We start from the raw sequence: 12,171 nt of genomic DNA on the forward strand, positions 1-12,171 counted from the left end.
ACAATAGACACAAAGTAAAGCATGTGAAATTCCATCTAAATTCAAGGAATAGCTTTTTTTTTCCTTTTTCTTTTCTTTTCTCTTTTCTTTTCTTTTCCTTTCTCTTTTCTTTTCCCTTTTCTTTTCTTTTCTGTTTTCTTTTTCTTTTTTTTTTTTTTCCTCCCCTGTGAGAGTGGTCAAACACTTGCACAGAGAGGCTATGCAATTTCCATCCTTGGAGATATTCAAAAGTCTTCTGGACACAGTGCTGGGAAACTTGCTGTAGGTGACCCTGTTTGAGTGTGACAGTTGGACCAGGTGAGCTCCAGAGACCCCTTCCAGCATCAACCAATCTCTGCTTTTGTGTTTCTGTCAAATAGAGCTTGGGAAGAACTTTAGACTTTTTAAACCCAGTGTTGTGACAAAGACAAAATGTAAAGACTTTAAATACTGTACTTCAGATGTCCTGGTTTTGAGTATATAAATTCTCCTTCAAAACATCACAGTTTGTTTTTTTAAAAATTGATCTCAGGCAAGAAATAAAGCAGGTGATAAACATGAAACCAGAGCTGCATGTGCCAGAACTGTTAATCTGCTTTTGAGTAATAGAATAGGAAAATAAAGTAGCTTACTGATTTTTTTTCCCTATTAGCAGATAAGCAAAGGCCAGAAGGTCAGAAATGCATGTTTTGAAAGGGGAAGAAATTAATAATGAATCAAGGCTCATCAACAGAAAAAGACAGTGACAGAATTATCCTTGGTATAGTTGTAATCTCAGGCTGACAATAGGCTATCACTATAATGCAGGCATGAGACATGAGAAAGAAAATGCAGTGCTAAGATGTGTCAAATGGTGTATTGTTAAAGATGGAGAAGTACAATGCTGTTTTACATGGACTTGGTGAGAGCTCATCTGGAATAGTGTGTACAGGTGAACACTGAATTCGAGCAGGTACGTGGGGAGAAGGCCATGAAGATGACCATGAGAATGGAAAGCCTGTAGTGTGACAGAAGTTTTGCTTGTTTGCCTGAGGCAAAAGAAGGTAAAAGGAAATAAAACTTTTAAGCTAAGACAGTGTTGGCAGAAATGGATATGAACAAATGAGAAACAAATTTAAATGGAAACTAGAAGAAATAAGAGACAGACAAAACCCAAACCTTAATTAACTTTAAGATGGAGCTTAAAGGATTAGATGATGTGGCTACTTGCAACAGTAAAGAATTAGATTCAGTGACCCTTTCCATCCCTCTGCCAGGAATACAAGGGCCTTCCAGAACGCATCTTTCACTGAAGCATCTAGCACCAAAGGAGACAAACTGCATCCAGCTCAAAACAGGACATTTAAAATTGAAATAAATTGCATTTTTAGAAATGAAAGTGCTACTGTTGAATTACAGCTATATTTGTGAAACATTTTTTGCCATAACTACAAATTGATTCATCCACAAAACATGATTTAGATTTCTTTGGAAAGAAATGTCATGTATTTTATCTAAGCCTTTCATGTTTAATATACAATATTTTTATCATATTGTATTAGTTTAGAATTCACTGAAAAATAGGTTAATTTATGAATCTAAATATAAACTATATGACTCAAAGTGAATTAATTTAAAAGCATAATTCAGTATCTATTGTAACATCTTTTGTCTACTCCTTAATCTCAATGCACAGGGTATACAAAATTTGGTTAGTGTTTTCCTCCTGCTTTCAAATGTGTGAAATGAAAGTGCATACTCCAAGAGCTTCAGTTTCTATATTTTCAGAAAAGTGAGCTTTTTCCAGTTCTAAATAGCAATCTGCATCTGCTGCTTCCTACTATTAACCTGAAGAAATACTGTGTAGTTTCTACACCAACATGTTTCATTCTGTGAGTTACTTACGATAATGTGGAAATATTGATTTATTTTTTCTAGTCTTTGGAGTTAAAAAGAAAAAAATAAAAAATTGTACACTGATCCTTGAGAAGTTATTGATTCAGGAAAGAAATAAAATCCTCATAACTTATTTTGTGTTTTGGAAAAAAAAGTAGAACACATACTGTCATTTTTGGTAGAACATGAATTTACTGCACTGGCAGACATTATTTTTGCAGATGTACTCATCAATGAGCAAGGCATTTTTAGTATTGTTTTTATAACGTCTTTGCTGTGTGCCACAACAAACTTCTGTTTTTGGATTGATGGTTTTCAGAAGTGAGTCCCTCTAATCCTGGTAATTCCATTGAGGGGTCCCCTGTGTTTTGACCTTTAATACTACATGTATGGGTTCATTTTCTGGATCCAGTCTGAGTGTAGAGAACAGCTATGAGAAGAGTTCTGCCTATGAGATTTCTACTTAAAACTGAAAAGTCTATTACGGGATGTCATCTCAGGAGAGTTTTGCTATTTTAGGGTGAAATCTTTCAAGCATAGCCAATACCATTTTGACACAGTTAGTTCTGAACCTGTGATTAAGCTGTTTTATGGTCTTGAATTTCATTAAACTCTGAAATGGCTTCCTTCCACAAACTGTTTCCTCTTATTGAAGAGATCCTTTCTTTAACTAGCAACAAATTACAATTAGAATCAACAGTGCATTAGTTCAAGGGATTCAGATTAGCAGTGTAGAGTAAGGGGCAACAAAATATCAACTTGCTTCATCCCACAATTCAATATAACCACCTTTTCCAAGAAAATGGCAAAAGAAGCCACAAAACATACTTTCTCTACTTTCCAACTTGAAGCCCCTAAGGGAATGGCTCGGTTATTTCTGTGATAAACATCTTAAAATAAGCTGATTACATTCCTGTCCAAGTCAACAAAATCATGTTTCTACCTTCATGATGGGTTGGTTGGACTTGACAAAAAGGGAAGTAATTCTATGGGGAAATCAAGCATGAAAGCCTGTGTACTGTGTGTCTGACTCCTTTTAAAGGTGTGCTGCATGCAGAAATAATATTTTCTGCAATTTATTCCAGCACAATAAATAGTCTCTGCAGTTGTGTTCCAATTGCCATTGTAATGAACTGAGGGTATAAACCCAGCAGGGGTCAAAACATCAGCCCACATTTCTAGTGATACCTCTTGCAACTCTCCAGTGTTAGAGAAATGTATCCAAAGATGATCTTGTCAACTGGAGCACTAAGACTGACATTTCTATAATTCACATCATACCTGAATACACTGAAGGATACTTTCACTGGGACATAACACTGTCTGTTAGGATCTCTGCACTCCTGATTTCACTTCCATTAAATAATTTACAGGTTCTGCAACATTTGCCATGTTACGCAGGCAGTGTTTTAGAGGTCTCACAGCAAGTGGGTATGGGTACTCAGATTAGGGTTGAATGCTATAATCTATGTTACACATTACTGAAGTCCTGACATAGTACCACAAAATATTTCTGAAATACAGAATAAATAATAAACCAAATTTGGTGATTATTCTGAGGAACAGATATCTACATGATAATGTAATATGGTCCCGTTCACTACAATGAAAATCCAGGATTCTGGGTGAGATTATTTCCTTGACATCTATTGGGATTTACTAACGTCCTCAGCTCTCTAGAAGAATTTTGGGCTTATTCTTGTTCTGGACAATGAGCAATATATACATAAAAAACTTACCTGAAAATAATTCATCTTGTCAAGGCAAACTGAATCTAAATAGTTCATTCTTATTAGACCATACTTTAGGACAATTGGTGAATTGAATGCAGTGGTACTGTTGTATTTTCATATGGATAAGAACAATAAAGCATGAACAAAGGAGATCTAATGTATGAATCTGTATGTGTATATGCTTACTAAAGCTTTTTTTCACTGTGCGAAAACCCGAAGATTCAAGGGTTGGAAAAGACTAACAAAATAATTTAAATTCTAAATCTACTAAAGCGAAGACCTGGAGCTGTAGGCTTTCTTTTAAATTAATATGAGGAATCATAATTCATTACTTAAAGTCTGGAGGCAAAAAGTAGCTATGGGCAAGTGGATTAATTCAAGATGCATATGAAAATGTCTAGGCTCGTGTTCATCTGCCAGAGAACAAAGGAAGTAGTGCTCCTCCCAGACATTCTCATAGAGTGTGAGCGAGCTGCATAATATGACACCTAAATTTAGATGTCCTCCTCTGTGCTAGGTGTCAAAGCTCTTGTTATTGGTAATGGACATCTAGCCAATTCATTCACTGCAGACTTGTGTGTGATTCAACTACACAGCCCACAGAACTTCTCTTTTTCAGAATGTCATCCTTTCCAAGGAATTGTTTGAGCTTCTTGTTCCTTGGGTAACATTATCTTTAGCTCTGTTTATCACATTTCCATTCTTTTATGCATGTCTATTACATGTTTTCTTTCAAGGTCTCTGATACCATCAGTTCATACAACAGGATCAAGAGTGGATCCTAGTGGCCTCACTAGAGGTCCATCTTCTTTGTTAGATGCTTGTGTTTGAGATTTGGATATGTTATTCAAGCAAAGCATATAATTGGCTCATGCTGATGCCATAATTAACCTCTCTTGCAGTAAGATGTACTGTTGGTGGACTCATTTAATGGTTGTGTGTAAGACAACATGATGCTTTGTTGGCCAGTCTGGTACTGCAAGTGTCTTATTGAACTCCCTTCATTCTTTCTAATATCTGATCCCTACCTGATCTTTCTCTTCCTCTTCCAGTGACGCTTCCAAGGACAGTATCACTCCACATAAGGGGCAGGGGAAGACAGGTGGGTGCTGAAAGATGCACGAAGAGGAAGATGAAGTTCCTGGGACATACTATGGGCTGGGTAGCTTGGTGAGCATGGAGGAGGGAATGTCTGTTGTTCATCAGCTTTTCTAAGGCCAACTCACTAAAGAAGGGTTGAACAGCCCCAAGTTGCCAATCCCTTTAGAACAGACAAAGACACTGCCTCTTTCTACCTTCAAAGGAATCTGCCACCCCCCCCCCCCACATAACCAAACCTCCCCCACCCCCCCTAGCTCACCCCCCACCAGCTCACATATAACTCTCAAGTTTTCACAGAAATCAGTGTGCATCTGTCTACAACAAGATTAATAGCTATTCTTTATTATCAGCTGTTCACAAGACCTCATGTTGCATAAGCAGTCAGGATGACAGATTTTAAATATGCTTCTTCTGAGGCCAAGGGAGTAGGTCAAATGCTTTTGAAGGGATTTCCTTCAAAAGTTATGTCAGTGTGCAGGCATGGCAGCTTTAGTAATCAAACCAGTTTTTAATACTAAAGGCTGAAGGTAGGAAATGACTACAACAAAGCTATATAGTGGAAGCTGTCTGCTCGCAAAAATTACTATGATCATTGTTTCAGTAATATCCAACTAATATGAGTAACTCACATTTGGATCCTGAGGATGAAGCCCCACTTGAGGTGGATCGTGATGCTCCTTTCATAGTGAAAACCCCTTTGCCTCTGCGAGTTGTTGTCACAGCCACACGAGGACGCTTCAGTGGAATCACTGCACGGGGTGGTGGAGGGACGCGGCCATGGTAATCAAACAACCTACAAAAGATTAAGTCAGCTGGACTTCATAAAACCTTTTGTGATTCCATGTCATAGAAGCCTTGTCGACTAAATTTTCACGTTATCTTTGAGAAAATTACCCTTTGAAACTGTAATCACTTTATATCACAGTCAAATTAGATTTCAAGGACCCATGCACATTAAGTGCCATGTTCAGATTTCAGTCACAGACCAGTGCATAGCTCAGAGTTTTTTTGCATAATTTAAGTGAGGGATGCATTATGGGACTTTGTTATTTGCAGTATGGAAAATCCATAACCTGCTCTCCACATGATTTTATTGCACATGATTAACAGCAGTACATTTTGTTGTGGTGACATATCAGCTCCTTTATTACGTGCACGGCTTAAATTCTAGTTTTCTATCTGCTATTTTTAAATATAGAAAAAGAAATAAACTTTTTTGAAGCCAACCATCACCATAAAGAAATATCCTGCGGTTTGCAAAATAGCAAAAGACTCTTTATAGTGAAGGATCTGTATATCCTTCTGAATGCATAGAAAAGAGACCCCAGCATACGTTCTCTTTATTGAAGAATGAATTGATGTAGAATCACTAAAATATCCAAGCCATGGGTAATAAAAAAATCTTGTTCAAATCAAAACCACTGTAGCAAGTAGACATTCAGAGAATTACCACTATGGTCAATAAAAGATACTCTACAACCAAAATGAACTAGTGTTCCCAAACAGAATAAGCCAATCCCAAAACCATAGTTATCAACAGCAGCTAACCTGCATAGAAGAAAATAAAGGCAGTAGAGAAGGTAATCACAGATACAGATATATTTAGAATATAAAAGCTACAGGCTTTGAGCATGACAGGTCAGGAGAAGAAAGTTCAGAAGATAAAGATTTGCAGTTCAGAGACTGAAGCAGAGGAGCAAGCAACATTCTCATAAAATATTCCCAAGTTTATTTCAAATTATACTGACAACTAGTAATTATGGAAATTTATAACTGCATGTTTAATTTTCACAATTCTGACTACTGTCACCCAGCTGGGCAGATAGATACACATTTGAAAACAGACACACAAGAAACAGTAATTCACTCACCATAGTTTCTAACCGCATGCTGAACAGGAAGCACAATCAAACTTTAGTCTTCAACCCTGTTTTCTGGCAAGTAAACACCTAATGCTTAAATCCCAGGATCCTTAATGTTGTCTGTACCGTAATTGTACAGACAATATAGCCAGCTCCCTCCTTTTCCATAACTTCCTACAAAATGTGTCACAAAAGTCCTGTCACTGTCACCTGCACTGAACTTGAACTCCATAGCTTTGAATATTCTTATCGAATAAGCAGTTTCTAGCTATTGTGAGCATAACTAAGCAATTGTGCATTAAGATGAATACAAAAACATTTTTTTTGACTTTTAACAGAAATATTGTTTGTTGTCACTCATCATTTATCATATTAGATGATCTGCATGCAGGTTGGTTGCAATCTCTTGTTTGACATTACTGGAAAAAAATGTTTCAGAACTGTAAGATATTATGCAAAAAATCATGATGCAATTATTCCTCCAAAGGTGATTTTTGTCTAGCTTTCAATAGTTCATGTTTAGAAAACGTAGTGAAATGCAAAGCTATGTTTCTTTTTTTGAAATACATAAAAGGACTGTTATCTAATATTAATATTCTTTTATTTTTGAAATTATGCAAAGCTTTTGGGCTTGTGTTTCGTTGTGCCAAGTTCTACATATTTCAATCATATACTTCCTTAAAAAAAAAGCTTCCTTTTATCAGTTGTGAAGTATGCTGCTTGTTTTCCTTGTGTTTGTAATATGAGAAATGATGATAAAAAAATGCTCAGTTCTAAAGCAATTCTTTGTCCCAGCAATCACTAAAGTGATAGAACAGTGCCTTCTCTTTCATCCACCCTTCTGAATTGTTCAGTCCTGATCATGTCAGTCAGTCTTCATACAGATTTTATTTTGCAGCACTAATCCTTCTTGCTACCCTTTTCTGACCCCACCACTGCTCTAGTCAAGATAAGATAGGTGTATTCTACCTTCAGGGAGGCTGGAAAAATTAATGAATTTTAGAAAATAAGACCTATGGTTTGGGGTAAACCACAGAAATTCAGGAAGTTCAGAAGTTCAGAAATTCAAAGAATCATGCCCATATTTCTTATTTTGCTTTTCCTATAGGCATGCTGATAGTACCTCCAACTCTCTGTGGGATTTTCTTTTCCATGCCTAACATATAGAGCTTTTCATCTTCTGCTTCCATTACCTTGGATCTAAGAGACTGTTAACTTCCCAAAGTTTTTATTGTCAACAGATCAGTATGTCCAGCCTTGAGAGGTCAACCTTATATTTGGGTTTTCTACCATAGAAGTTCTGCTTGCTTAATCCTGTAAGATTTCTAAATCAGAAAATTATACCATTGAATAATTTATGGACACATTTCACTGTCAACAGTTTTCCATAATAAAACAGTCACCAACACAGACACCAAGTTCCACAGAAACAAACTTTAATGTCCCATAAGTATTTCTTTTGTTGTGAAAATGTAACCATTATAGTTGTTCATTTGTGCTACCTGTAATATACAGAATTAAGAAAAAACTGGAAACACGTAAGTTTAATATTCAGGTGGCATAGATCAGATACAGTACTGTTTTTAAAAACATACAAATCCACGAATGAAATCTGGAGCCAGTAACCAAGTCTGTGGAAGTTAACTTTTTACAGGACATGAGCTGCTCCTACTGTCAAGGCTGGACTGAGGAGGATTAAACTGCACTGATGGCTTTTACTCTGCCTATTTATAGCTCACTATTTCTAGCTCTGTCCGAAGCAAGCATGGTCATTTGCATGCAAAAACAAAACTAGTAGCTTAAATTGAATCAACCCCAGGAAAAAACAAAACTAAAAAATAGTTCTGCTTTTTTCCTGCTGTGTTCCTAAGCAGAAAGGTCTATAGCACACAATAACTCAACTTCAGGGTGTAAACCGCTCCCTTGCAATAGTTCATTGCCTTACATAAAAGAAATCTCAGATTAGAAGAGGTTGGTGGAGCAATGCTTTGTTACCCTCTGACCCACGTGGCTGATGCTAACTAAACCAGGCTGCTGTAATGCAGACACAACGCTGCTGAATCATGAGTTGATCATCTGTGGTCATCCTTGTTAACCCCACGCTGTGGTGATTCTGCTGCATCTGAATGAATAAATTCCCACTGTGCTGAGCAAGGCTGTGCACAGGTACTCAAGGCACAAGTCACCAATTGCTCAGATATCCACACTTCTTTTCCTCTTATAGAAATACACGTTGTTTAACTTGTGGTTTACTTTCCTCAAGGTCCTTATAGACTTTAAACATTCTTGGAAGATACAGTTTGTGGGAGACATTCTATATATTTTCATACACATGGATGAAAAGACAAAGCCATGAGTTTCATACTAAATAATTTTACAGCTGCCACATGTTCCAGTGAAAGTAAGCCTAGAAGAACTCTGTAGGAAGAAACACTGAGCAGTTAAACCATCATTAAAATTTTCATCACAGAAATTGCCTGAAAAACTCTTAGAGAAGGAGAAGACCAAAAGAAGTGTTTAATGAGCATACATTTGGTGGTGGTAATCTTCTCTGTTTGTGATATGTTTAAATAGTGTTCTTCTGATACACAATAGAAATAATGAAATGAATAATATGCAAAATCAGAACAGACCTGTCTAACCAAATGACATGATTGCATTATAAACAAACAGTAGCAATGGTGTAGGATATGTACAAAAATATAACCACACATACCGATTGTAGAAATCATCTCTGTAGTAATCATAATCAAAGACATAACCACTGTGGAAAAACACAGAAAACCAAGAATGAACGGGATTATAGAAAGATACACATTGATTAAAACTTTTGTGCTAATATTGGCTTACTCTTACATCATAAGCCCTTCTTGAAAGTCCTTCTACTTCTTTTCCGCAACTATACACTGCACATGACGTTTGTCAATGCTGTTGTCAGCTATCACTCTAGTATATTTGGAAATGTAAAGCCTGGGTCATGTAGAACAGTGTAAACAGTTGACAACACATGTAGAAAGGATTTAACATAGCACAGCAGCTCCGTAAATAGAGGATCATTGTAGTGTAATTCTCTGAGAGAACAAATGAAGTGAGCACTCTAATACTGAAGCCCTCTTCTTTGCTGGGCTAACACAGCATAATCAGTGGACTAGGAAGACTGTTAAATATATAAAGGATTGGTAAATGAGTGAGTAGGGGAGCAGATATAAGACAATGATTTTGATTTATGAGAAACATGGAAAAGGTTGGACTGTTGGTCCTTGAATTTGCCAAATCTTCTTTCATCATAAAGAGAAAAAGAAAAGTTAGGAAGATGAATGTGCAAGCAATAGTGTTACAGAGATGCCTTTCCTCTCAGGTTCAGAAAGCAATATACATAACAATCTGGGAAAAGACAGACACCATCAAGAGAAACAAATACAGGTATGAAATTGCAAAGGTCCAGGGGAAAACTATTTTTGAGCTGTCAATTGCAAAGTCAATCGTAGATTGATCTTTCTAGTTTTGCATTCCATTAGCAACCTTCTACCTTTATGGTGAAGAAATAGCAAAGAGATCTATCTGTCTCACACATCCAAAAAAACAGAACCAAAGAGCTAATGAATGGTCTGCATGGAAAAGTCACAAAGGATTTGTACTCTGCCTGATGAAGGACTAGTAACACAAACTCTTAAGTCTTTCACTTGTGTGAAGGACAATTATGAATAGTAAAGGATGAGAGGCATGAAGAAAGTATCACAAAAAAGGAGAAGCTTTAAATAAGAAAGCATAAAGGTAGAAAGGAGACAGAAAGGACACAGCACAGAAGAAAACATTCACTGAAAGTAAAGGGAGATGAATGATAGTAGCTACATATTAATGAAGTTTATCTTCACAGGGAATGGACTTGTGGATAATTTCTGCTCTTGAACATTGAGCAAAATGTCTTCAATTTTTTTTAGTGCATAATTTGAAGAATGGGTCAAGAATTATCACATAATGCCCCTTTCTCCTTTTCTTCCCTTTGATATGTTTCAGAGGTGGAGCACTTAAAAAGGGGAAAAAATAGAGTTGGCAGGCTTCAATTACCTCAGTAATCATTTCATCCTAATGTTTTGATTTTGAAGGCTTGAAATTTCCCTTGTCTACAACTGGCAAAAATATCCATCAAAGGAGCAGGAGGTCAGGGGGCAATTTCTGCCTATGCCATATCTGCCTCGGATGCAAGTGCCCAAGTGCAAGTGCTAGGATAAGTTGTACTGTCTACCCACATAATACTGCACCAACAGTGAAGATCACAAGACTCATCAGGGGAGAAAGACAACTGTAGGCTTGTTGGTAACTTATTTAACAAAAGAAAATATGAATTTTATGTGAAACACTAAATAAAACAGCCCTGAGAGACCAGAACCCAGCAGCAGGTAAGCTGTATGGGGCAGAGGAAGCAAAACAACAGTAAGTAGTAATAGTTAGATTATGTATAGCGATCATGTTTCTGTATCTTACCTTGACACAAAACTAGCAAAATTTTCCCTAAACTATGTGACAGTTCTTGTTTTGTCTTTCACCCTATAGCCAGTCTGCATGGTACTAAGAGGTAACAGGTAGAAAAGCTGTTATTTTATTTACAGCTATGCAGTTTGCTATTGTTTTTATCTAGCTGAATGATTAATAGCTGCAGTAAGCCCATACTTAATATTCAATTTGTGTTTTTAAGTAGAAGATAACAGACAATTTGAGGAAAAAAGATTAAATTTAAAAGGCCCGTCATGTGAAACCTTTCACCTGGAGTGACAATAATTTAATTTGCATAAAGACCAGATAAAATCAGTTTTTCAAGGTTGAAGACCATGAAGCTGATGAAGAATAATTCACTTTGCATGAGCTAGCATAAAGCTGAAGAGCAGCTGTATTTTTCTGTGGCAACCAGAGTCTGACCTATAGGAGCCAAAAAGGACTGCTGGCCTTTCACTGGGCTTTCAGAGTGTGGAACTTATTTTTCGTGTACAAATGCCATGACAGAGATGGCTCAAAGCCATCCCCAGAAACTGTGGCACTGATGAGGCACGGGGGGGAGAGAAGTCTCAGGCAGAGACCTATCTGAGTATGCTAGTGAAGAAAGTCAGCAGGCTTGAGAGAGGGTCGAGTGGCTGGGAAAGGCTCACGGGTTCTTCAGATGAGGGGTTGTAGGCAGTGGAATTTTTGGGTAGGGAAAATGTGGGAAAGGGTTTCTGGTTTGGCAATGGATTGTTTCTCTCCTCCCTGACCATCTGCTTTCACTCTGTCACTACCACTAAGGAGATCCTATGACACAGAATTCTTCATGCAGATTATTTTTATACATTTTAAAAATGTGGCTTAGGATTGTAAAAGAAAATTTTAGTGTAACATCTTGGACATTTCTTCTTTTTTGAGAGAAGCAGTTTATCACATCAGTCAGCACCTAAGAATTTCATTCTTTTGCTATGTTCCCTGTTCAAATAACTTCTGTCTTGAAACTGAACTCAGTTCTTTATGTTCCTTCAGCTTTGTAAATGGGAGTTTCAGCCCACATGGTCTATCGCTTATCTGTGGGACCAGAGCAGGAAAAAGTAAAAGCACATTTTGGAGTCTGGTTATCACATGGCAGTGTAAACTATGGA

At 37.1% G+C, this 12,171-nt stretch overlaps 1 protein-coding gene across 5 annotated transcripts in view; it reads right to left on the reverse strand.

Annotated features, from left to right (window-relative positions):
* RALYL (RALY RNA binding protein like) overlaps positions 1–12,171 on the reverse strand; it is a 400,885-nt gene that overhangs the window by 27,289 nt on the left and 361,425 nt on the right. For 3 of the 5 annotated variants that reach the window (XM_037381575.1, XM_037381571.1, XM_037381574.1), the window contains 3 exons: positions 9,267–9,314; positions 5,318–5,481; positions 4,616–4,696 (listed from right to left, as the gene is read on the reverse strand). In XM_037381575.1, coding sequence (XP_037237472.1) covers positions 4,616–4,696; positions 5,318–5,481; positions 9,267–9,314 — 293 coding nt within the window. The remainder of the gene's footprint in view (positions 1–4,615; positions 4,697–5,317; positions 5,482–9,266; positions 9,315–12,171) is intronic. The other 2 variants (XM_037381576.1, XM_037381573.1) reach the window with 1 other exon arrangement.

This window comes from Falco rusticolus, chromosome 3, assembly GCF_015220075.1.
Source record: "Falco rusticolus isolate bFalRus1 chromosome 3, bFalRus1.pri, whole genome shotgun sequence".
In the NCBI taxonomy this organism is placed as follows: Eukaryota; Metazoa; Chordata; class Aves; order Falconiformes; family Falconidae; genus Falco; species Falco rusticolus.